The sequence below is a fragment of the Mugil cephalus genome, chromosome 15 (genome assembly GCF_022458985.1).
Source record: "Mugil cephalus isolate CIBA_MC_2020 chromosome 15, CIBA_Mcephalus_1.1, whole genome shotgun sequence".
NCBI classification, from domain to species: domain Eukaryota; kingdom Metazoa; phylum Chordata; class Actinopteri; order Mugiliformes; family Mugilidae; genus Mugil; species Mugil cephalus.
The window spans coordinates 6,399,590-6,426,359 of record NC_061784.1 but is presented as its reverse complement, the minus strand read 5'-3'; the positions used below and the strand labels follow the sequence as shown (position 1 = coordinate 6,426,359).

Below are 26,770 nucleotides of genomic sequence, written 5' to 3'. Positions count from 1 at the left end.
GAGCTTGATGAAAGGGCTTAACCGTGACAGGACTAGACAGGATGACAAGTACTTTTATGTGCCACTACCTGCAACCGTAGCTAAAATTATTCATTCTCTGTAGCTGTTCTAAATTTTTTCTTTATAGTCTGAACCCAGCAAAAATATCCCAGTAAAATGCAAATGAGAATAACAGAAATAGACACTGAAGAGGACGGAGAAGATTTTTCGACAACAGGATGGTCACATGGACTGACACGTTTGCCTAGTTTCCTCATTTATGTCTGATGTGACTCTGACTTCGGACAGATTTTTTTTCAAGGTTATGATTTCTTCTGAGACACAGCTATTTATTGATCATTGGTATTTTCAAAGCTTCAGTTGATGTAACATGTTTTCACTTGTGTTTCAAAAATCTGGAGTAGTGACAGAGCAGAAAAGATTTGTCAATTTTGGCAAGAAGTGATTTCGACATTTTAAAAGGCTATTTGTTGAAGGTGAGAGCAGTTTAATGTGAAGAATTTGTGGGTGGCTACTGAGATTCAGATGACCCAGTGAGAACCATTGGAGTTTAACAGAAGTGTGAAAGGATGGAGTAGATGGTCTAATCTCACCTGCACATTCACTGGGATATTGGAGGAGCAACAAAAAAGAGATGTTCAGCATCTGGCAAAAGAAAAAGAAAGTCATGATGTTACAGTCACACCCATATGGTTTTACAATGTAGGACAAAACAAATGTCTCATACCTGATTGTGGTAATAAGCTTTAATGGAATCAGTAATCCAAGGATGCTGAACAATAAATCACCGGCTTGTGGTGGGAACCAAAGGACGATCAGCTCCAAAAATAGACAAAAAGTACATTTATTTTGAAACATCCTAAATGTTTTGGTGGGAAAAGGGCTTGGGACAGACTTCACACAGGAAATTAACACTGAACTCACCATTAACCTTACATTCATTTCAGACGGATGGCAGCGTTATGGGCTGTGCGGATGAGCTTGTCACTCTGTGGAGCACTTAATTACAAACTTGCATTGTTTGTGTCTTAGTTACACAGTAAATTAGACTTTTTTATGACAGATAGTACGGCTTTTCAAATTTAGCAACGGTATATCACTAGATCAATGTGAAATAAATTGATTTAATGAGGAATTAATGAATAAACACTTTTAAGGGGAAACTAGAGAGTTACCAAATACATCTAAATCAGGAGTATATATATATATATATATACATGTGTGTATATATATATATATATATATATTTTTTTTTTTTTTTTTTTTTTTTTTTTGAGTTATTCTGTGTGCGATTAAGAAACGATTCCCAGGCCTCCTGCCAAAGCAGACAATGTCATTGTGAATCGGTAGGTTTGTTGTCATTTAATTGGTTAATTAAGTTATATCCTCAGTGATCTAAAGGAAATGTGATGATATGGAGGCTATGTATATTCAGTGAAGAAATGATTCCGCGCTCTGCCGTCGACTTTCATGGACAAGTGTCTGTCGCCCTCTTGTGTCAGTTACGCAGTGGTGCAGTTGGATGGCATGAGACCTGTATGCATGAATGATGCTGTAAACATCTCTGAAAGACACTTGTCCATGTGAATTCATTTCCACAGAAATTTGTGACAGTGATGGGAGGCTAAAAGTGAACCAGCATCTCACTGTGAAAAGAGTGAGTGAAAAGGTGTCTACAGTCTAAGGATTAGCTCTGCAGTACCTTCCATGTCACAGCGCCACAGACGAGGCCAAGGCCATAGCGGTGTCCATTCAGAATGAGGCCAATGTAGAGCGCTGCCTTGGAGACGAAGACATGAACAAATTCCAATCAGGGATAGGCTTACGCTTTGAGAAGAAGAAAGGTATTTCTGAACAGTCCACCGCCAGCCAATCAGCAAGCACCTGGCAGGCAGAAGTTGCTTCTGAAGGTCTCTGCAGCTCTCTGGGTCATACTGTGGACACAACTGTCACCAATGATACACAATGTCACTATGGGAGGAAGATAAAAAAGAGTATAATAAATGCTTACGGTAATGTTAAACGTAAAGTTGACAATACTGTTATGTCACATCTGTGAAATAAAATTGAAGAAGACAGACTTTGAAACATAGACGTCACGCCAGTGTTTAAATACATTTTGTTCATCAGAAAACATTGTGGTTGAGTCTGTTGAGTTTGTGGTGGAGTAGAATAAGAGGTGTATGATATTGAACCAGGTACTGAATATAAGAATCCTCATGTATAGACGTCGTGAAATAACAATGTTGCACGGTGTTGTCAACAGCAGCGCACGAATAGGTACCCCCTGTGGAGAATCAGTGCCAGCTGTTGTGCATCGAATGACAGTAGAACTGAAGGATTTCAACTTATTTGCTTGTTTGATACAATTCCTCAACAAAAGCGAGCCAGCGTCAATAAATGGACTGCTCTCTGGACTCCATCTAGGAGGTGGGTGAGAGGAGGATGTTGGCCAAGCACAAATATATATATATATATATATATATTGCATTGCCTTATCTTGAACAAAATACTACCTCATTGTCCACGTTTTATAAATTTAGCAATTTTATTTACCAATTTTAACTACCATTCCACACTGTTATACAGACTGTTTTTATTTTCCTCTGTATATGCTGTATATGAGTGTATGTGCATGAGTGTTGTTATTTTTTGTATATTCTCTCAAATTTATTATTATTTTTGTGTTTATAGGTCATTCTTGTCTAATCTTGTGCTACTGTCACACGGAAATTTCCCATATGTGCATAAATAAATATGTCTCTTATGCCTCAAATCACACGTCTTCAACAGGGGGTCCACGACCCCTAGGGGGTCTGCGGGGGTACTGCAAGGCGGTCGCAAATTCTGTATTAGTTATTAGACATTTTTTAAGCTAACAGTGCAGCCCGCTCCCATCAGTCAACTACTAAGGTCGAAAGGTTTGGTGATTCACTCTCACATTTAGCTATGTTTAAAGGTAAAGGTATGTATGTTTATGGCAGTTGCATGGCCACTCTACCGTGGCACGTTTGGAATTTGAACCTGTATTATTTGAATAGCTTAAAATTGAATGCAAAATGATGATAATAATGTATATTACTACACCGAGCTTAATATAGACCACATATAGTAAGCAGGGGATCCGTACTTGACATCTCCACCAGACTGGGGGTCCTTGGCTTGAAAAAGGTTGAAGACTCCTGTCTTAAATCTTTTAGTTGAGTTCGCGCGTGAAGTTACACTTCGATGAGAACCGTATTAACCGTATTATATACAGTCAATGGCGTGAACAAACCAAACTAATGAGCATCTCAAAAAGCCACACGTAGTGCCCTGTGGGTAATGTAGTGTGTAGAGTATGTAAACCATAGACCACGGACTGCTTATGAAAACTCCCACCACAGACAGGGTCTGACCCACTAAAGCACTGGTTTTTAGTTTGACAAAATATCACATAACAAAATAAATACAAATAATATATCTAATAATACAGTCAAGCCGTATAAAATATTGTCAGTTTGTTGTTTGTAGTGTTTAATAAACTCAATGGGGAAACTTCCAATTGTAACGAAAGCAACGCGAGAAGCGCAGCTCGGCGGTCACGTGACCACAAACCAAATCACGTGACTGAATCAGCAGCAACGAAAACCGCGCAGTTGCTTCCCGAGTGGACCTCAGATGATTTGTTCATCATGGCCTTGTCTGAAAGGCTCGGGCTGCTCCGTGTGTTGTGGCTGTTCGCCGTGCTCGAGGCGGCGTCCCCGCTGGACGGAGGCATGCTCTTCCCCCGGGAGTCCCCCTCCAGAGAGGTGAAGGAGCTGAACGGGCTGTGGAGCTTCAGGGCGGACAAGTCCCCAAACAGGAACCAGGGCTTCGAGAGGTCATGGTACAAAAGTCGCCTGGCAGAGGTAAGCAGGATCGTTGAACTGAAGAAATAAAGCAGCTCACTTTATTTGTTACGCAGTTGTTTGGGCGAAAGCATGATGCAGTCGTCATGCATGTGTCTTATATGAGGAGGAGGAGGCATAAGTACATACAGAAAGTTTACAGAAACTTCCTGCACATCACATCATTTTAACAGACACCCACCCATGTGTGGTCAGTGCAGCTATCGGAAAGTGTTGACATAAGCTTTTCGCCTTTGACTTCTCAAAATTGCTGGGCCCTATGTATCACATGAATAAGATGAAATTAAGAGGAACTCACAAAAAAACAGAACCCCACACTGGAATCCAGCCATTCACGAGTAATATACAGGCAAACATTGGCACAGAGATATATACACCCACTTGCCACTTCATTATGTCCGCTAAGTAAAAATAAATGCATCATATTCTAACACTCGTGCACTAAATACACCTTAATGATGTTGTAATGTTCAGTTTATGTTGGAACGGTGTCAGAAAGGTGGTGATTCAATTGGATGATCATTGAGGATTTTTTACGGTGCTGTTAAACTGGTTTGAAGTAAATATTAAAGTGTTTCAGTTGATTAGCCAACATGGGGTTACCAAAATGATAGAAACAACCCAACACGATAAAATGTACTACTGCAAACCTCCGCGTTGAAGATTACATGCTTGATTCTGAGACTATTTGTATTATTATTGGCAACACAGTTAAAACACAGTTAAATCACCAGTTCCCTAAGTTGAATACCAGAATCATGGTGAAGCTAAGATTTAGTACTGAATGTCAATAAAGTACTCACTCTTGGTTGTATTATGTTTTCCAGACTGGCCCCGTGATTGACATGCCAGTCCCCGCCAGCTACAATGACATCACACAGGACCCCACACTGAGAAATTTCATTGGCTGGGTGTGGTATGAGAGAGAGGTGGTGGTACCCGCCCGGTGGATCGCAGACGAGGGAACAAGGGTGGTTCTCAGAGTGGGAAGTGCACACTATTATTCAGTAGTGGTAAGCATGATATTTTGAGATTTGATGCTCGTCCCATTAGTTCCCCTCCTTTACCGAGGTGACTGCAGTCTTTACCTCTCCTCAGTGGGTGAACGGCGTGAAAGTGACGGAGCATGAAGGTGGCCATCTGCCTTTCGAGGCGGAGATAGGCACCTTAATCCGCAAGCAACCGACTACGCCGTGCAGGATCACCATCGCTGTCAACAACACTCTGACTCTGAAGACCCTTCCTCCAGGCACCATCCAGTACTTCAACGACCCCACCAAGTAACCTCCATCTTTTAAAGTTGCTGGCTTCAGCATTTTCTCATTGCTTTTTGTTTACTTATTTTATTTTTTCCTTGCAGCCAGTCTTTTTTTTCTTTAGATGTAATTTAACCATTATTAAGAACTCATGACTTTTTGACATTTTGCATTCATTTCATTATCAACAAATCTGCAATGTATATATGCAGCTAATACATGAATAGCTTTGTGTAAGAAGTAGTGCAAGATGCATTCTGTGCCTTCTTCATGACTGTTTCTAGTTGTTTTGCCAAATGGTTGACACTTAGTAATACGAATGCACTGGTATCATTTGTTTTCCAGGTATCCTCCTGGCTTTTTTGTGCAAAACATCTACTTTGATTTCTTCAACTATGCTGGGATCCACCGTCCAGTGCTGCTGTATACTACTCCTAAGGCGTATGTGGATGACATCACCGTGGTGACCGACTTCTCAGATAACATTGGTAGATAAATAGACATGTATCTGTGGTTGAAGTTAATTTCTAAACCTCACGAGAACCAAAGTATTTATAGAAGAGTGAACTGCTGGTGTACTGGAATTCATAGAGTGAGTGACTATCTACTGTGTCACTTATAGTTGAAGTCCATTCATGAGATGAGTTTCCTGTGTTTTAGGGTTTGTCAGATACAAGGTATCAGTCCGAGGTGCTACCACAACCAGCCTGAAGGTTACTTTGATGGACAGAGATGGCCACTGTGTGGCCTCCTCCAGCGAGCCAAATGGAGAGCTCAAAGTGGTAGATGTCAATCTGTGGTGGCCGTACCTGATGCATGAGAATCCTGGTTATCTTTACTCCATGGAGGTAAGAACATGAGTATGTAGATATCAAACTGACTTTCTGCAAGTTTCAGATATATAGTGCCATTATATTTAAACTGCTCTTAAATGTAACATTTTGTCTTTCGTCTTTTACTTTCATCATTTTCCATCCCTTGATATTTTTTTGCGTTGATGTTTTAACAGAATAGACTCACCATCTAGTTTCAGTTTTGTAACTTGATAATTGTGTCTGTAATTGTATGAAATCACTAAATCATATATAATTTTTAAAAAAAATAGAAGGTATGATTTGATATAGTTGATTAGCCTAAACTATCATATATACACCATTCAAGCATAACATTATGACCACTGACAGGAGAAGTAAATAAATGTGGATGTTAGACGTGTACCACTCACCTAGACCAGACAAGGCACCCCCACCTCATAGTAATGACACTCCTTGGTGGCAGCAGCCATCCCCAGCAGGATCTAGTCCAAAAATGTTTTAGAAACAACTAAAAAAAACATGAAAAACAGAACAAGGTGGTGACCTGGCCTCTAAATTCACTAGATCCTAAACTGTTCAAGTGTCCGTGGGACGATCCACAGAGGCCCCTCCCTTCAACTGAAGGCCTCCACTAACAACATCCTCAGTCGCTGTTTTGGAGGCACAAGGACACCTACACAATATTAGGAATGTGGTCATAATGTTATGTCTCATTGCTGAACCATCATTGAAAGTTCATCCAGACAAATGATATTTTTATCAGCTTAGTTGTTTACAGGAAGAAAGCTGATGTCAGGGATGTATATGTGTCAGCAGATACTCGAGGCTGTGATATCAGTATCTGTACCAGACATGAAAATGTCGTAGCCATCCCTAGCTGTTTGGTATCACAATCAGATGCACACACAAGCGTTTCTAAACATTGTCGCTCTAACGCGCAGGTTCACCTAATGGCAACTAATGAGCGATCAACATATGAGGATGTGTATGCTCTCCCAGTCGGCATCCGCACAGTCAATGTCACCAGCACCCAGTTCCTCATCAACAACAAGCCGTTCTATTTCCACGGGGTCAACAAGCATGAAGACTCTGACGTGAGTACCACTAGAGGGAGGCAAAACAGAAGACTCATCGTGGCAACATACAGTATTTGTGCTAATGCTTAGAGATGACCATTTCTGATGAATAGACATAAAATTAGCATCAAAAGATCAAGTTCACTCACCTAATCCCAGTAACCGTTTTTCTGTTTACCTTATATGGTAGATTCGAGGTAAGGGTTTGGACTGGCCCCTGATCGTCAAGGACTTTAACCTATTGAAGTGGCTGGGGGCCAACTCTTTCCGCACCAGCCACTACCCCTATGCTGAGGAGATTCTGCAGATGTGTGACCGCCACGGCATCGTGGTGATAGATGAGTGTCCGGGCGTGGGAATCAAAGACATGTAAGTTTCACTAACCTCTGTGAAGGCGTTGGAGGTGGCACCCGTCACAATGCTGTTTAAGCCGGGCTGGCTCTGGTACAAGTCAGCATGAATGACATAACACATCAGCATTAAAGATGCATAATCTCAACAGTGTAGTGAGAATAAATGTGTTTTTAACTGGAGTTTTATTCAAATGAACAAAACATCTAAAATTAATGGAACTTAATGCTGTTAAAATAACACGAAGGTAAAGTAAGAGTCTAAACAGTTTCCAGTTTTAACCCAGAGTCCATTCTGTTTAGATTTAATTTTGAACACCCACATGCAGTTTCAGTATGATTTACGCTGCAGAACATGGAGACGTGCAAACAGACTTCACACTTTGCAGCATCTTTCTAACTGACTCTGCATGTTTAGCCGTGATAGCAGTGTGGCTCTGTGGACGACAGTTTAATGCGTAAATGTCATCTTGTTACAATAGGATTTAAGTTCAAGCAGAACAGGTTGGACTTGGAGCAGAGTTGCTAGCATGGCTGTAGACTGTTGCTCATGCTAAGACCATTGAATGTGTGTTTGTGAAGCCAGTTATGAAGAGCTGCAGCTTTAAACGGCAGATGCACACCTTCCAAGCCTCTGTCTGTACAGTGTTTATGCAAAACCCTGCAACTTCAGAACCACGTATTAGCTCCAGCTGAACCTTGGGATGTTTATTATTCCATGGAAGAGGACCGTCTATTTTGTCACTTGTATTTGCATTAGGAAACCATCCTTTTACAGCCAGGTTGGATAAGATAACCCTGCCTTTCAAGGCTGGAAATTAAAGGATCTGAATACATTAAGAAAATCTTTTGTGGATTTTATCTCTTGTTCTATGAAATATGTCTCGCATCACACAAAAGAAAAAAGTAAAAAAGAAAAAGAGGGATGTCTCACATGCTACTGAAAGGCACAATAGTCTTCACTGTTGTCTGCAGTGTGAACTTTATCTTGTGGGCTGGTGTGTTACCTGATGGATGATGGATGATGGATGCAACTGGTTTGTTAGCCTCAGCGTGTCTTTCGTGCTTTGCTGACATAGACATAGCTTTGGAAACGCCTCCCTGAGCCACCACCTGGTTGTCATGGACGAGCTTGTGCGCCGGGACAAGAACCATCCCTCTGTGGTCATGTGGTCGGTGGCCAATGAGCCCGCTGCCGAGATGCCACCTGCTGAATTTTATTTCAAGTGAGTACTTCTGATTTTCATCACAGATGTGAAGCACTGAATGGACAGACACATTAAATACTCTCAAGATCAGATGAGATTATAGACAGGAGCCCAGATACCGGGAATCACAAAACTCCAAACTATTGTTTACTATATGTGTATCTGAGAAACTGGGCTGGTTGTTTGTCCCAGTCTCCACATTTGTCTGTGATGTGAGGAATGCAGTAGTCAGGAAGCTGCTCTGAACAGCTGGAGCTCAGTAATAGCCCGAAGCTTCTGAAAGACAAACATGACTGACTAATGCACGACTGCCAGCCATCAAGTGAAGTGGTATGTGTGTTATTATGCACGCACTTCTTCCACACAAGCATGTGCTTAGTTTCCGTCAGGTTACAGTTGTTTGGTTCACGCGGCTTGTCGGTGACTGTTTAACAGTGGAAACATTCATCTGATACCTAGGTTAAATGCTTTGACTTGCATTTTTAATTCTTTACAGGACTGTGATAACACATACTAAAGATCTGGACCACACTCGGCCCGTCACCTATATCACAGACAGCAACTACGCCAGGGACAAAGGGGTGAGTGTCTCTATACCAGTATGCCTGCAGGACAATGATCGGTTGATTGGCATATTGTTATTATTACACTGGTGCAGGAGCTTTAAAAAGACACTTCCATCCCCATAAATGTGCATCTTCTCTTAAGCAGCAGACTGTTGGTGTGCAGTCAGGCTGCTGCTGGGTGTGGTCAGAGCAGCAGAAACACTGCACGACAGTCAGGTGTTAGCGTACATTTAAACGAATAAGAAACAATAGGTGCTGTCCACATGTGTGAGCGACTGACAAGTCACATTTTAAGGTCAGATGCTGAAAATTTGCTCATAAATGATTAGATTCTCCACACACAAGACTTGACCAGCACCTACTACCTACACCTACGTTTGCTTCTGACTCTGAACTGTGTTTTAATGAACACAGGTGATATTCTGTGATATATTTTACTGGTTTTGTATGTTCAGTTGAGAGTGAGGACTGCTTCTGTAAGAACAGAGAAATGAACCTGCGTGCTCTCAGAGCTGCATGTCTGATCATGTCACTTGACTGAATGTTCTCAGAGGCCTCTGGTGAATCAGATGAATACTAAAGGGAGGGATGTCAAGGTATCCCTCGCGTTTTTATCTGTTTGTACTGTAGCTCATGTTGACACAAGGATAAAATAAGTTGTTGACATGCCTGAGATGTTTTTCACATTCCTGTACAGTGAGGAATAACTTTAGTTTGGTTGCACTGTTGTGCGCTCACTGCTTCATAAAGGACAAAATATCTGTCTGTCTGGCTCATATAAATGTATCGAGAAAGAGGGAAAGATAATTGATACTGTTTGAAAATTTCTCCTGTGTAAATGAATGAATTTACAAAAAGTTTAACTGCGTTTAACAACGAGAAAGTCACGATCCATTGGAGAATATGTCTGCAAGTGTCTTTGTCTTTCTCTTGTCTGCAGGCTCCCTATGTAGATGTGGTCTGTGTAAACAGTTACTTCTCCTGGTACCATGATCCAGGTCACCTGGAGGTAATCCCCATCCAGCTCAAAACCCAGTTTGAAAACTGGTATGGAAAGTACAAGAAGCCCATCATACAGAGTGAATATGGAGCAGATGCAGTGCCAGGGCTTCACAGTGTGAGGATCCACACGCGCACACACGCTTTCTTAATTCTTATCACGTCTTTCTTAGTAAGCCTGATTGCATCACGCTTTCATGGAACTCCTGGGGTAACGCGCTTCACTTTAACTCATCAGGATCCGCCCGTGATGTTTACCGAAGAGTACCAGAACGCAGTGCTGCGGCGCTACCACGATGTGTTCGACCAGAAGAGGAAGGAGTATGTCATTGGTGAACTCATCTGGAACTTCGCCGACTTCATGACTGTACAAGGTACTGCAGCAGCGAAATGCTCCAACCTACAAAACCAACACCTCTTTGCATACGCAGTAAAAGTTCTATTTGCCTTCGAAGAAGATGAAAAGATGTCATTTTTTGTGGGGGATGGGCGTATTAACTTTGACGCCTCTCAGCGAGAAGGTCTGGTGTTCTAGTGCAGCTCGGGCCTTTCTGGGTGGAGTTTGCATGTTCTCTGGGTTTTCTCTGGGTACTCGGGAGAGTGCTAGGGATCACTGAACTCTTAGAGATTTAGATGCAAGTCTAAAGAGCGCTTTCAGGAATGGAGCCACATTCAGCTGTGTGAAAGTAATACTGATGTCTTACCAAGTGCCTAGGCTTGACATCACTAATTCAAAGATGAACAAAGAGGTGGAACATGAGTGGACATGAGTAAAAATGAATGTACAGTTGTCAGAAATGGAGAAATTGGCGCCTAGCTGATATAACTAGTACTACCAAACTTTAAACATGTTCATTTCTACTCTAGTCTTTGGAGATTGACTTGCTTTTGGAGACCAATTTAACCGTCCTTTGCAGTTTTATTTCTGTCTGAGGTTTCCACTTGCTTACTTGGGAAAGGAACTTCTCCTACCACGCGCATGACAAGGTTGTTTTTCTGTCCACCCATCTTTCCGCAGGGATCACTCGTGTGGTGGGGAACAAGAAGGGTATTTTTAGCAGGCAAAGGCAGCCCAAAGCAGCAGCTTTCATCCTGAAGGAGAGGTACTGGAGACTGGCTAATGAAACGGGCAGATTACCTCCTTGGACAAAGTATCCCTGCTCACTCTGACATGTGCACCCAGTCCAGGACAGACTGCATCCCGTGTAGCTACTGTTCCTGCTGGAGAAATGCCGGCAGAAGTCTGTCAATAAAATCATTTCACTGTTACCGTACATGACACATAACTCTATAGGCTGCTATCCTCTAGTCTGAGCATCAGAACTAAATCACAAACATTGCAGGCATATTTCCCAACAACATCATGTAGAACAACGCTGATAAACGTTCACCTCAAGTGCCTCATCAATGGTGCTGTATTTTACAGTATGATAATAATTGTAATGTAAATGGAATCTACAGGACACATTTGAGAGGACAGAAGGTATTGAGGCAACACAGGACATTCTAATGCACACATGTGAAGTGTTGCTGCTGTCATTAAAAGATCCAGGTCCAAACACGAGTGATTCACTCTGCCCTGTCCTCCACTGTGATGGATGTATACACCTGGCATGACATTACAAGACACTGTTAAAGAAAAGGGTTACCACACTATTTTCTCTCATAGTGCTCTGACACTCACGCTTTTTGATAAAATGCTTTGTATGTGTGACATTGATCTGAATCTCAATTGATCAAATCAGTTTTATTTTTTTAAATCAACTCTCAATGAACAAATAATGAATGTGATGATATTTCAATGAATGTATTAAAGATACAACACTTTCATTCACATTCGCAGGCCGTTTTGTTTGTCATTCAGAACATTTGCTGAACCTCCTCAAACATCTAAAGGGTTAAGGTTCATGTTGGAGGGTGGCGTGATGGTTGTCGGACCTTTCACTATCAGTGACTCTTCCCACACCCTTGTCACAAAGCTGACCTTTGTGTTACAGCTGGATAAGTACTAAATATTTACACTCAACTTGCACTTACCCGATCATTACAACTGATTCTCTAACTCACCATAAAACACATGAAACGTTATCGCTGCCGCTTTTCAAAGCACTTTTCTTTCCAGGTATTTTGCAGGATTGTTTGGTTTTGGTCCAGCTGTGCGATTTATGCAACAGCTGAGTTACGTAAGAGATTGATGTGTCTTTAAATGCTATGTCGGTAGCAATTCATTGCAGCCACATCTATTATTGATTCTGGTTACTGAACACGAAGCTCCCAAATGCTTCCTTAGATGTGGTTTAGTTATCAGACATTTTTGAAGAAAACGTTACATAATACGTTAAAATATATATGTTAATCTTACAAATAAATATATTGAAACAACTAGAATCTAAGAATTGTCAGAAAAATATGAAAAAAAATTTAATTGAACATACCAAGAAAACTTCTCTTACCAAAAAATAAAAGAATGGATTTATACATATATACACACACACATAGAATGAACCTAAGCACTCACGTTTTTCTGGTTGCTGTAAAGCCTGTTAATAAAAAGGTTTTACAGTATGCCTTATAGGCCTTGTAGTCAGGATATATGTCAGGATATATATCAACTCCTGGTTGATGATTGTTTTAAATTTCCCTCGCAACTACATCCGGAGTGCAATACTAAGTCATGGAAATACTGGTTTAGCAAATTTCACTAACTTGGACCCAGATCAATTCAACACCCCCGGGATGCAGGATGAGTCACCAACTTTTTAAAACAACTTTCCAGGAAATTGCAAACTCTAAAACAGGGGTCTTCAACTTTTTTCAGGCCAAGGACAGAAAAAACTGATGGAGAGCTTAAGTAGGGACCCCCTACCTACTATATGTGTTCTATATTAAACTTGGCATAGTGCTATTTATAAATATACATTATTATTATTGTCATTTTGCAATCAGTATTGAGCTATGCCTTATCCCTTTATTAAAATACGTTGGATTAACATGTAATTAAAGAAAATTAAATTTGTGGGGGAACATTTTAAAAATGTATATAAAAATATCTAGTCAACCAAAGATTTTACGACCATCCCTGCAGTCCCTCTGCGGACCCCCTAGGGGTCGCAGAGCCCCCGTTGAAGACCTATGCTCTATGACACCATTAGGAATAAAAATCAGACTAGCAGACATCAATGTGTGTTTACCCAATAGTTTTCTGAGCAATAGTGACAGAGAGACAACTGATATATTCACTCAACATGTGACTAGAGAGTAAGATGAAAGCAACTTATCCTTTAATGTCATAAACACAGAATCATTAAGAGGCAGTGATTTCAGTCTACCACGCGCTGCCTATACTGTATTCAGTGCTTTCATTTTGTGTAAATAACTTAAAGTGGCAGGTAGTTTCAGAGGGAATGTTTAATGGTAGATCATTTCCACATGACAATGACACAATTAAAAATGTTTTCATGTCAACCTTTTCCGCAACTTTTCCCTTAAGGTGAGCTGGATTTAAACAGATTATGTTTTCGCACCCTCCTACCATTCACGTAACACTTTTCCATGTAAGAAAATACAGCATTTTAAAACATATTTGGCAATACAGAAGCAAACCCAGTTAAGTTTTCCTCCACAAAGAAATTTAATAAACATTTTATGCTGACACATGGATTCCTAGCCCTCCAACCCCTCAACGTTGTTTTTTTTTTCGTTTGTTTTTTTACTAAAATAACCCAGGATGTTAACAGTCTATACAGCTAAAGGGCATAATTATTGATGAAAAAAAAAGAACATTACAATCTTATCATTGGAACAAAGTGTAATCTTAGCTAACAAACATGTCCTAGCTAAACAAAATAAAGTTGATAATTACATAGTGGAGTTCAGGAAAGGAAGAAAAGGAACGGCCATAGTTTTTGACAGGGCATTTTGTCTGGCAATTTCTAAATGGACTTTTGCTCTGAACTGGATGTCGAATCTTTGGGAATTACCAATTCAGCGGATTACATTTTAAGGAAGGCAAGCGGAAGTGCCCGTAGCAGTTACCATTCTTAATTTTTACAAGGCTATTTATTACCGTTGCTCGTCTTTGGCTCAAGGCCTAGTGATCAAACAGAAGGCACTTTTATTGGCATTGGTGATGCAACTAACATGGCAGTTATACCTCAGGGCCTAAATGAATATTTGTGAGAACCCAGTACCTCTCATTTCAACCTTTTCTCAACATTAAATCAGTACACAATATAGTGATCCTTTTACCAGCCAAATATTTCACAAACCTTTGACTGAACCTCCAAATTCCTTTCTCATTTCTTGAAATTAACGTCACACAGCTAGTGTAATAGGCTCGAACCTGACTGGAATCATGAAAGTAATGATAGGCTACCTACCGTACACTTGTCAGTTCTACATCAATACTCACGGGACATAATTGCTGCTGCAAAAAAAAAAATAAAAGGAAATACCAAGTCGTGTCAGTCTGACTTTAAACACAAAAAATTACCTGTGCAAGTGAATCCATAGGAGACTTGTCTTACATGAGAGTGCATTAAGATTTCCCAGAAAAAAAGGACAAAGACAAAACCTTGTGGTTGGTGATCTCATTCCTTGCTGAGATGAAAAGGAACCTGACGTAAGCGCGACCAGGCAATACTGCAGATACGGAAGTGCTTACAGAAGACTTACAACCAAGTAATGCAAACGTTTAAAATCCTCCTATGGATGACTGCACACCTTGTCGAAGCACTACACTGGCTTTTGCATATATCTGCCATTTTTCCACCAATCAACAAGACTCGGGTCCATTTTCCAGAGCAAACCACTCAGTTCTTCTACCCAGGCAGCCATGGGGTTGCAGGTCTGAAATGTGCTGGAAAGGGTGTGCACAAATTGCCGTTACTCGTGAAACACGTCAGAATCTGTAGAGTGAATAAAGCCACGTTACACTGTAGATAATGAGCTGCATAAACTCTTTTTGTTTGTTTGTTTGTTTTGCCCCTTCATGAAGTCATAAAGTTGTTTGCATACATTACATTTACAAAGTACCATTAATAATTCTTATCCGTCAAATTATATTCATATTTAGTTAATAAGGATCAGATTATTAACTTAAGAAAAAAGGACAAGACAAGTTGATTACTGACGAACCGAGTGATGACCATCCCACAGAGAAAGAAATGTCTGTCTGAAATGCTGGAAAAATCTCTAACTACGTGGTTTGCTTTGGCAAATGGACGACACTGAAGAGCCTCCACAACGAGCACTAAATGGCCACAACATGCAAGAACCGAAACAATTTCACTTTCCAAAACAAACCACAGGCATCACCTTTTTCCATTTCCATTCACAACCGATGATAATCATTATTGACCACCAGAAGCACATCACTGAGATTACGTTGCGATCATCAATACTTAAACAACCTTCACCTCAAGACTTCCACTAAAATGTGAGGGGGCACACAGACTAGCAGTGATGGGAAACTATTAACAGGCCGGTTTATCACCACAGATGAATCACGACATTACAGTTATTACTACGACCGGTGTGGATGTTTGACTACGTGTGTAAGATTGTCCAATGGCCAACATACGCTTAAAGCCAGGAAGATAGTGTACCATGCATCTGACAAGTAGGAGACTTTAATCATTGGATTGTGGATGGAAAAGAGAGGATGACCCCGCTCAGCACTTGTGTCGTGTCGGAGCGACCACTTGGTGTGTCAGAAAACCATCAGCGACCTCTTGAAACTACTGGAGCAAAAAAAAAAAAAAAAACCCACAAACTCCACATATGGCTTAACACACTGTTTAGTTTCTTACAGAATGTTGTTACGCTTCCACCTTTCACGTCAGCAAAGCATCACAGTTTTGATCACGTCCTGCAAATGAACTGTAACTCAGCTTGACAAGATCACCGTTACTGTTCAGTTGACATCAAATGCACACGAAAGCCGGACGAACATTAACCGAAACGATGACATGAGAGACGCCTCTGCCACCAGACCACTCGACCCGTGAGCGGACAATCACAGTGTAGCAGCCTTTTGCTACCTCATGAGACTCTTGTTAGGGAGGGAGAAACACTTCAGTGGTATCTTAATTTACAAAAGTATGATCATAAAAATAAAGCCTTGGACCTGTGACAGTGAAACAATGAGGAAAAAAAAAACTGGTGTTATTGTGACGTTACTCAACCCCCCCCCCCCTCCCAAAAAAAAAAAAAGAAAGAAAGGTAATTCATCACCTTAACACTCCTTTAGGCACATAAGTCTTTATGGATCCCACCTGTGTGGTGGTCAGGAATGCTTTTCACACACACAAAAATAAAGTGTGAGGGTGACTTTATGCAAATTTGGTGAAAAGAACCGGCGGTTCTGTTTAAAAGACTTGTGTCTGTGGCTTTCGATGAAACAACCACGTATACAACAGAGAAGTTAACTCGAGCCCGAACCGCATGCCTGACCAGGAGCACGGGACAGGAGACATCCCCAGAGCGTCTCGAGACTCGTCCGCCCAACCGTGACCTCGATTAACTTCTTATTCCAGATGCTTTTGTTTTGTCGGTTGTGTTGGATTTTTCCGTAAGAGGTTCGTGTTCGACACTAAATCACAATCTAGCCTGGAATATTGCTCAGCAGCTATTTACACAATTGCAAAACGAACAATCTGACTGATCTACACACAAAATCTCACATTGTCTCGTGTTTATTTTAGTGGTCCTCTTCAAAAAAGAAACGCCCCAACGAAGTGTAAACATGAAAAAAAAAAAAAAAAAAAAAAAAACAACCATTCATTTTGTTGCCCTCTGCGTGCTCTGCCATAGAACCGTGTCAGCGAACTTTTAGGAGAACCTAATGAGTGTTTTTTTTTTCAAATTTTGGGACCCATTAATTGGCTCCAACTTTTAGTGCAGATGCGCTGTGCAGTAATAGGAGCCTTCTAACCATTTCAAGTAAACCGCTTTAATGTCCTGCTTTTTCTTCCATTCAGCGATCCTTTTTGTTCAAATGAAAGCTGTCCTCCTTCGTTGTGTATTGTGACCGTCTGCCTCTGCTTGCTTGGATTGTTGTGCCCCCCCCCCGCCCATCACCTACACACACACACACTCACACACACACTCACAGATGCATACATACTTACATTCATTCATTCATACACACACACACACACACACATGCACGCACCACACAACCAGCCCCGTTCTTAAGTGAGTACAATGTTAAACGAGGAGAAAGAAATTAAAAGAAAAAATCCACTTTCACTTACAAATCCTTCCGTGTTTGCATTCAACACTGAGATGTCAGGCCCAACATTTAAGTTAAATTTCTTCATTTTTTTTGAACACACAGCAGAATAAACATTGTTTGGAAGCAAGGTCTCCTGGTGGCAAGTCAAATGTTCAGAGGTCACATTTCTTTTTTGTTTGTTTGTTTGTTTGTCGTATTTCTCTTGCCGTCTCTTGGCATCTTAGTCCTGCTTAGCCTGGAGCTGCTGCTTCCAGGCCTCGTTCAAGTAAACCAGTCGCTTGTAGTTGAGAATAAAGAGAATGAAGTTCAGCGCATATGTGGTGATGCAGATGATGCAGAAGTCCTTTAGGACAAAGTAGAGGATGTAGCCCAGGTAGAGGGAACCCACCACCGACAAGATGGACGTCGTCATGAGAATAAGGGCGGCCATTGCACTGACAGTCATTCCTACGGCGAGAAACACAAACTAGGGCTTAGGCAGGTCAAAAAATGCTGAAACTCAGAAGCAACCTGGTGAGCCTGCTCTTTTCTCAGAGTTCTCTATTTATACTATCAGCCTCCTCGTGATGACATTCAGCTCAAAGAGCAAGTAGACTGGTCATATTATGCTGTCGTCACATGAGATGCAATCATACTTCTGAGCTTTCTCGGTGTCTGTGCTTGTTAGGTTTGTAAAAATATCTGCTAAACAACAGCCAAGAACTGGTGATTTCTGCCTAATTTATTTAGCCACAATCACATTTGACCTTTAAATTTAGAAAGCCCAAATGTATGTGTTAGTCTAAGACCGCTGGTTGCTACATACATAATCTCTGCGATTGGCAAAATACCCAGCTAAACCCTTTCTGGTATGCCCCCACACGCTTGAATCAGCAATGGTGTTAATTGGTGTGCTTGGCTTCTGATGATTGTTCAATAATAGAACTGCAGTGACTGGTTGTGTTTGACCAATGAAAATTTATCAGAACTTACTTTGAACATTTGTCATTATAACATTTATAGCCTCCGTAGAATTATTTTCTTCACAAAACTAAAAAGATCCAAGATCTTGGGCAGTGGCAGCACAGAACGTCTTGGGGATATGAACTATAGCATTACCTTCATGTGTCGTAAGTGAACAGTTCCAAGCTGTACACTGGCATTGATCAGGGATTAAAGCCCCTGTTATGCAGCTTTTGGAGTCGTGCCTACTCCCAAATATTGGCTGGTCCAACGCCATGAGAATAATCACAGTTCTGAAACTAACCGCTGTTGCCTTTAGTATGGAAATCTTGACCCATCAAGGCAGTTTGGTGTAACTGGGATGCTATTGTGTTAGTCAAATGAGTAGCAACTGCTGGGGCTAAAAGACTTCTTGTTCTGTGCCAGCGCCAGGTGGTAAGGCACGTCTAAAGGCCACTTAGCAGACGAACATGTCAAACCAGCATAACTGAGTCAGCAACACCAGTAATGTACTGACGGGAAGAGACAGTGGCTGTGAATGTAACCAGAGGGAGGAAAAAATGTTCAAGTTCAAACAAGTTACACATAGGGAGAACTTCTCAGGATCACTCTTGACAAAGTGACTGTCAAAGTAAGTGTGTGACAAACACAGCATTACCAGGAGTCTACCCTAAAAGGGAAACCATCCCTCCCTAATATTTCATCACTGTCCCACACAGTGTTTATTGTATCGGCAGGATGAGCTTCTAAAAATGACAAGCCTTACTTTGGCTGTGAAATAATATTTATACATAGCCATCTGACATGATGTCAGAGTCATGTGAGTCAGGTTCGGTCAAATATAGTTGTGACACAGGAAGGAAAAGAGTTGAGTCAGCACTAGCTGCTAGAGCAAAGGCTAGGGAGATTTATCACCTGAATTTGCAAAATTAACCGATTGCTCTGAATAAATAAAACGACATCTTACCTAGAAGGAGCTGAAAGGCATAAAAGACAATCCCGTAGACACTGTTGGGTTGGTTCAGTGCGCTGTCATTTCCAAAAATTGAGCCCAAGAGTCCGAATCCTCGACCCCACCTAAACCATCGAAAAAAAAATAAAAATAAAAAAACATCAGAAAAGATGATCCAAGTTTATTTAACCAGACCCTGAATCAACTGAAGCTGAATATTATCAAAGGTCAGCGAGTCAGACTAAAGGAGAGCCGATAAGATTAAAAACAGTCAGAACAAATAATCAGATCAAATACTTCTCTGAAACCCTTCGCAGTGTTGTTTTTATCTAAAAAAAAAAAAAAAAAAAAAAGCTGAAATACCAATTAGGAAAGGGTTTAATTTCTTTTGAGCAAAATAAGTTTTAGAATAATGTATCTCCATGACAACACTTGAGTCCACCCAAGGCTGTTTTGCCCCATCAGATTATTCAGTGTATGTGAAAGGATGTACAAAGTAACCACTTCAATGACTTTTTTCTGATTTTAAGAACATTTAAGTACAGTCTGAAGACATTACAGTTTAATTAAGAGGTGTCAGGGCACAACTACGAGTTCTGTCTCCACTTGTTGATACCATTCCTGGTTTCAAGCCTAGAAGATCCACGGAAATTTAAAAGAGCCTCAATACAATCCATTTACGCACAAGTTTATGTACCACTGAATAAATCCACCATACTAATACTAGAGACCTCTTATGTACCCAACATTTTTTCATGTCCAGTTTAGTGCTAACAGAACCACTATTTTAGGAATGTTATTTCATTCACCACTCTATTGGACCTTGTATATTAAATGACATTTTCCTGCATTACTACATACTTTACATACTTTCCATTCATCACACTACTGCGGGCATTCTGACTAGTACTTTATCTCAAACTGGTAAGTACTTGCGACATGCACAAAATAGGTAATTCAGCACACAAATTAAGCTGCAGCACCCAATGTACGGTATTCGCTTCATCCACACCCACTGACAACATGAGAAGAAGAACATGAGAATGAACACAAGAAAGAAAAATAAACAGTCCCGACACAGAAATAATCCAGAGTGACGTTTTATGGCATGTATAATGTGAGGACTATGAAACTATCACTCGCTTATAAAACCAGTCTGTAGTAAATGCTTGACAGGCTACATTCCAGTTATAGTGACTTTATGTTTGGGTCCTGCACACCGTCATTCATTGGGATTCAAGAGGAGGAGTTGGAGCTTGATTCACACTGATAGTGACATGCCCACAGTAAAGCCAGTATGGCAACTTAACAGAATCTTTTTTTTTTTAACTTCCCACAAGGACTTTGATCATAAGAATGCAATGTGCTCTTCCTTTCAGTGACAGATTACTGTATCTGATTGAAGTCACCAACTTTCCCATCAGAAATAAACGATATCTGCAGAGTTAAGGCCACGTACGTGAGAAGGTGTGGTGTAGCTATCACTGTTAAAGTCCCCTCCACTGACCTCTGGGGACACTCCGCACACTGTCCCTCCAGTTAGCCAAGGTGTAGTGGAGTAGCAGGACACCCAATGACAGCTGCATGACAGCTAACGTTGGCGCTAGCTTAAACAGACCAATGTCTCCAAACACTACGCCAGCAAAACACATCGCAAGAAAAGGCTAGTTGTGGTCAGCGGACTAAATGACCGCATACAGCAGCAACATTCATACATTCGTAGCAATAACGCCGGTCTGCACCAGCTATCAACTTTAATGCTGAAGTTGGTGTGACAGATGTGTTAGCCTGAGACCGCGGGGTGCGTGGACAATTATTCATATATCGATGACTTAAGCAGGCTGAGGAGTCTGTGGTGAGAGCGTTGGTGGCTTTATAGTTAACCAAAGGGTTTCGTTAGCTCGCGGTTAGCCAGGTTAGCTTAGTGGAGCTAGAAGGCTAATGATGTGGCTGTTAAATGACAAGCTACCGTTTAGCTTGTTTCAAGCAGCTACGCTAACCAACAGCACCAGCCTGCCAGGACTCATGGGTTATATGCATGTACAGTTAGCTTCGGCAGCAGCCATACGTTAGCGCGGTGTCTGAAAGCCCAAAGCAGCCCTTCCCTGGTCCCCACAATAGCAGCCTGCTTCGCTGCTTCACTGAGCGCCACTGTAGGCGCCTCTTTACTGAATTCAAATTACCTTGAGCTGAACACTTTGGAGCAGCTGATGGAGCTGCTGACATCGCACATCGCCACATAACCGGGCTCCCGCGCCTTTTCCCTCTCCACGTGAAAGGCATAGAGGGACAGCAGTATGCCCAGCAGGCACACGAGAAGCCGAGCTATTCTTTCCCACCGAGGGGTGGACACTCTCAGGACGGGCGCCGCCATCACTCTCTGGCCTAGCTGGAGACACGCATACACACACACACACACGCGCAGCGGGTTCGCCTGGTGAGACACAACTGCGACGTGGAAAAGCGTCAGGACGTGCAGCTCCGTCATGGGCGGGGCGGGCCGCGGCTCCGACCCACGAACGAAACAGCCCACGGGCACACGGACGCGGCTTTCTCCGTGGAAACCTCTCTGGTGCAAAAATTGCAAACAAAATGCACGATTTTTTTTGGCCCGTATGTATATGTCTTACGACACATTGAGTTAAGAAAAACGAATAAATAATAAATATAAAAGCAGCGCTCTTTGTCGTGGCGGCATTATTTTTGTAACCGGATACATGCAGTATCCGAGATTTTAACTAGAATCTGTTTCAATATTCCACACACATTAAGTAAATAAATGCCGCCAAACTTAATTTTCAAAAAATGGCGCGTCAGGACTTCACAATAGTTTTTTTTTATTAATTTATTTATTAATATTTAATATAAACGGTGACATATAAGGACCACGAAAAAACACGCTGAGACGAAAATATATGCAAAAAAGAAATAAAAATAATACAATAATTATCAAAACATATGGTCCATGACAGAGCCGCGATCACGTGACTCCATGTATATAAACACGCCGTGACATCATCTGTTTACTTGTTCCGAGATCTGCCTGGAAAGAAGTGACCTGCACCGTCTCCAAATGGCGACAGACATGGAAAGATTTGTTTCTTTTGAGGAGGCCTTTTACGATCAGTATGACTATTATAATCTGCTTGAATACTCGTGCCACGCCTGCGGAAAGGGGAGATCCAAGAGGGAGATCGAGATGAACACAAACCGCCATTGCCCCGCTGGGCACGAGAGGAAGATAGCAGAAAAATACCACAACAGTGAGATGAAGCGCAGGAGAACCAAGAGCTCGTCGTCTTGATGCCTTTCCACGATGTTTACAGGTGACAGTGTGCATTTACAGTTTGGAAATGTTGTGCTAACGTTCTTCCTACAATAATGTTTGCAGTTTGTGATTGGGGGGAAAAAAAATCCCTTCCTTGCATGTTGCAATGTCCACACCCATACGCTTGAAGTGAACAAGACGTGCTTCTGTTTTTGAGGTCGTTATGTACCTTGTGGGTAAATTCTATTGTATGTCTACTACTTTCCTGCACAATAAAATTCACTATATTATTAGATAAAACAAGTGACAATTGTATCATCATGGAGAGCACACTATTCTTTTCTGAAAACCATTTAATTCTGCTTTCCACTCAGATTTTGGACCCAAGTTGGATTTCCGATGTCAGCCACGTGTCTCTGCCTTTCCTGACCCAGTGAGCAGTGCTGTGACACTGGGAACGTGCCCAGCAATCAGTCACGAGTCAGCCCTCCATTCCACAGTCTACCCTGTAACAAGACCTGCTCCTCTCATGTTACAGCTGTGCAAAAATAGTTTGTTTTGAGCTATATAGGTCGGTGCTGTATAGGACAGTGCTGTGTGCTTGGTTAGCAGTTATATAGATGTAGAGAGAGAATATAGTAGAACAGAACATCTTTATTGCCATTGCATTGGGAGCAATGCAAATCTACAAAGATCTAATCATATCTGTGTGTGCAATATATATCATACTGTATTTTTAATTCATTAAAAGTGATGTTGATAAACCATTTTGAGTTGTTTTATTTTTGTTTCTCATAACTGATGATAAAAACCCAGTTTTGTGACATCAGGGAGGAAGTATACTGTATGTCCCTAACACTCCAACTCTTTTTGCATTCTATGAAATTGTTCTTCCTGTATTTGTCCAATCACTTTCTGGGGGAATGAACATGCTCTGTTTACTTTTTCTGTCTGTGTGTTATGCACACACAGACACAAGGTCACAAGGCAGCTCGCTCAAACGCATTAAGGATATGGCCTCCAGATAATAGCCTTAAGAATCTGCATTGTAAAAAAAAAAAAAAAAAAAAAAAAGTGTTTATTACGTTTTCGTATTTACTCAACTGCAGACACACCCCATAGTCACATGGTTCTTAAAGCAATGTTTTTAACTGAACGGTGATTGTTTAGCAGTTGTGACACCTCATAATACATTAACCTGGAGGGTGTGGACTCTACATTGTAGTGTTATTATATTAGTTAGTTATTAGTTATATATATATATATATATATAACAAAACAAATGTGATTAACAGTAAAAGTATATACAATCATTTTTCCAAAACATCCAAATAAACTGAAAAAGACATTTTAAGGTGACACATTTTATGAGAATCCAAATAAGTACCTGTCAGTAACCAAGATCGTGTGCAATATATATCATACTGTATTTTTCATCATCTTACAAAGAAATAAATCAGCTGTCAGGAAAGAAAAAAAAAAGTTCTTTGTTTTATTAATTTGCTGTATAAAAACGTCTGTTAAAGGACTATGGAAAAAAAATTGTAATATAGTTAGCATAGTTTGAGGGTGAGGACATTGCTCTTGCACAGTAGGTGTGCTGTTAAAGTAAAGGTTCCATATGAGGAGCTGTCCTGTTTGAGATGTGGGACTGTGTCACATGTCCACTTTTACATAGTGCACCCTTTGCTTTGCATGAATGCCCTGATAGAGACAATGCTACCATTTACTGCGGGGTGCAGTTCTGATCGGACTATTGACTAAACTTAATTACTTGTTCAAGTGTTAATAGACATAAACAGAGGTATGTAATAACACATATGACAGTAGCACGGAGACTGTAGGTTATGGAGGGGATACAATTTATGGCAGAGGGGAAAAATCTGACAGAATGTGTACGAATTGAAGAAGTTTGATAGATAAACCAGGCGTTACTTTCCAAAACTTTGTCAACGAGGTGAAATCAACCGTCGGTCCGTCCTCACATGAAATATGCGCGCTGCCGCAGCTAGGGGCGCACTTCCTGACGGCGACACTTGCTTTTATTCTGAAGAAGCGTGTGTTTATCCGGAAGTACGTCACTCTCGGTACTCCTCGGTCCTGCCTATAGTACACATGTAACTTAAAGCTAGCAAGTAGGCTATACACCGTTTCTCGTTTCTTTTTATTTCTACCTGCCAGCATCATGCAGTTATGCACAGTATGTAGCGAACAGACACCAAAATACAGATGTCCGGCCTGCAAAATAAGATAGTAAGTAAACGTATGTTGATGTTTGGAGCCTCCTGCTAGCATCTGTTTTTAATAGCTAGGCGATGTTAGTTCGAACTTTCTTGAGAGGGGAGCTTACGGTACTTAGCAATGTGTTGAAATACGACTTTATATTGAAATATAAAAATATAGCAGTCCTAACCACTAACATAGATAAAAAGGAGATTCCAGCTAGCAGTGTAGTATGTTGACTTACTTGAAAACACCAGAACTTGTGTTATTAAATTAATGAAACAGAGATGGATGTCATAGACTTATTAAATCACCGTCCGGTGTCTTTAAAGTTACACGCTCCCCTACGTTTGTGGTCTGAGGACAGACTGTGATTATAAGCCCCTGAACACAACCACCACATGGGACGGCAACCCGCATAGGCCAAATTTGCGATTTTAGTCCCTCTCCCATATTTGCTACTGTTGAACCAACAACCTACATGCTGCTTTGTCCTGGTCATTTAATTTATTACGTTGTTAATCGACAGAATTCTCACGTTCGTGTGATGTGTCCTGAAGTAATACATGTATTCAAAAATTACTGTCATGTTCTTCCACATAAAAGATTGTTTTGAATTTTACAGCTGTTCACTTGACTGTTACAAGAGGCATAAAGGTAAACGAGTTTGATCTCAGTTTAAACAAGATGCAGCTGTACTCCCAATAAAATGTTACTCTTCTCATGACACAGTGGTCTGTTTTTCTGTCACAGATACTTGTCTTCCTGTTGAGAAGCCTGCATCCAATCAACCCAAAGCAGAGGAGGCTTTCAGCTCTGGTATGGGGTTGTTTCTCTGTTCATTTCTGGGTTTATATTTGTTAGTTTGTCCAAATCAGCCAGTAAGAGATCCACTTACCAAGTTAATTATAAACAGAGGCAACATGATCAAATTAAAAAAAAAAAACTTAAATCCACGATGAGACAATAACTCAACTGACACATTTTCTTCAGTGTTTATCATCTTGTGTAGTTTTGTGTGTGAACCCTATTCGTTTAAGTGAACCCTGAATTAATGAAGTATGAACAGATCACCTATAATACTATGTGTAAAATGGCTGATCACATCAAACTGATGTTGTCAAGATGACTTTATGAATCAGTGTCACTGCAGTTGTTCCTTCAGTAGTAGTCAAAGCAATAATTAGTAAGAATATCACTGCATGGTATGAGATGTCAAATATCAGAGCTTAAAAAGCGCTGTTTCTTTTGCAGACTCGTGGAGTGTTGACGATCTTCTGCATGAAGAAGACATCATTGACAGAGTGCCTCTGCAGAGGCTCCAGTTGTTAGGTATTGATCAAACATTTCCTCATGTCTGCTTTTTAACACGTGTGGCAGCAGCAGAAAGATTTCCCCAAAACAAGCTGATAATTGATTTTCTTTACAGGTCAGTCTAAAGAGTTGAGAGATCTCCTTTGCAACCCACATCTGAGACAGTTACTGCGCTCCATCGACAGCGCAGACAGTAAAGACGACGCCATGAAGGCTGCCATGCAGGAGCCTCTGTTTGTTGAATTTTCAGATCGTTGTTTGAAAATTGTGGAAAATGAAGCAAAAGGCTTAACATCCTGTGAAGATGATTTGTAAAGTTGAGACTGTATAATTTTTTAAAAATCGCTTTTTACGGTGAAGCAGGGCAGACATACATTTTTGTTACATGGGTTTGTCCGCTGGCGCTGCAAGTTTTGATGTTCTGCTACTTTGTATATATAATGTTCCAATAAATGTGTTGAACTGCATCAGTTCTCAAGCCACCAGTGTGTCTGTAAAGGTTCTCAGTCATCCAGGCCATGGTACATCCAAAAAACACTGAAACAAGGGCAAATTAACTTGTAGAGTTTCTTAAGAACGTTTGAGGAGACTGTTTGATCCTTTCCCTTTTCTCTTTTCTCCAGTGACTGGTATGGTGATCCATTACCTCAAGTTAACAAGTTTCTGATGTGCAA

General features: G+C 40.9%; 3 protein-coding genes across 3 annotated transcripts; 2 read left to right on the top strand and 1 right to left on the bottom strand.

Annotated features, from left to right (window-relative positions):
- Positions 1-3,603: 3,603 nt before the first annotated feature.
- Positions 3,604-11,996, top strand: gusb (glucuronidase, beta). Its single transcript, XM_047607830.1, has 12 exons — positions 3,604-3,890; positions 4,718-4,903; positions 4,989-5,170; positions 5,492-5,634; positions 5,807-5,994; positions 6,903-7,055; positions 7,228-7,406; positions 8,467-8,613; positions 9,092-9,176; positions 10,102-10,278; positions 10,399-10,534; positions 11,179-11,996. Exons 1-12 carry the CDS (start codon positions 3,675-3,677, stop codon positions 11,328-11,330), a joined length of 1,944 nt encoding a protein of 647 aa, XP_047463786.1. The 5' UTR covers positions 3,604-3,674; the 3' UTR covers positions 11,331-11,996.
- A 1,554-nt stretch (positions 11,997-13,550) lies between these two features.
- On the bottom strand, positions 13,551-22,004 carry vkorc1l1 (vitamin K epoxide reductase complex, subunit 1-like 1). Its single transcript, XM_047606892.1, has 3 exons — positions 21,475-22,004; positions 19,307-19,416; positions 13,551-17,844 (listed from the first exon to the last, which is right to left on the bottom strand). The coding sequence occupies exons 1-3, from the start codon at positions 21,777-21,779 to the stop codon at positions 17,618-17,620; spliced, it is 642 nt and encodes a 213-aa protein (XP_047462848.1). The 5' UTR covers positions 21,780-22,004; the 3' UTR covers positions 13,551-17,617.
- A 2,624-nt stretch (positions 22,005-24,628) lies between these two features.
- znhit3 (zinc finger, HIT-type containing 3) lies at positions 24,629-26,563 on the top strand. Its single transcript, XM_047607245.1, has 5 exons — positions 24,629-24,812; positions 25,408-25,439; positions 25,536-25,601; positions 26,037-26,114; positions 26,212-26,563. The coding sequence occupies exons 1-5, from the start codon at positions 24,745-24,747 to the stop codon at positions 26,409-26,411; spliced, it is 444 nt and encodes a 147-aa protein (XP_047463201.1). The 5' UTR covers positions 24,629-24,744; the 3' UTR covers positions 26,412-26,563.
- The last annotated feature ends 207 nt before the right edge of the window (positions 26,564-26,770 follow it).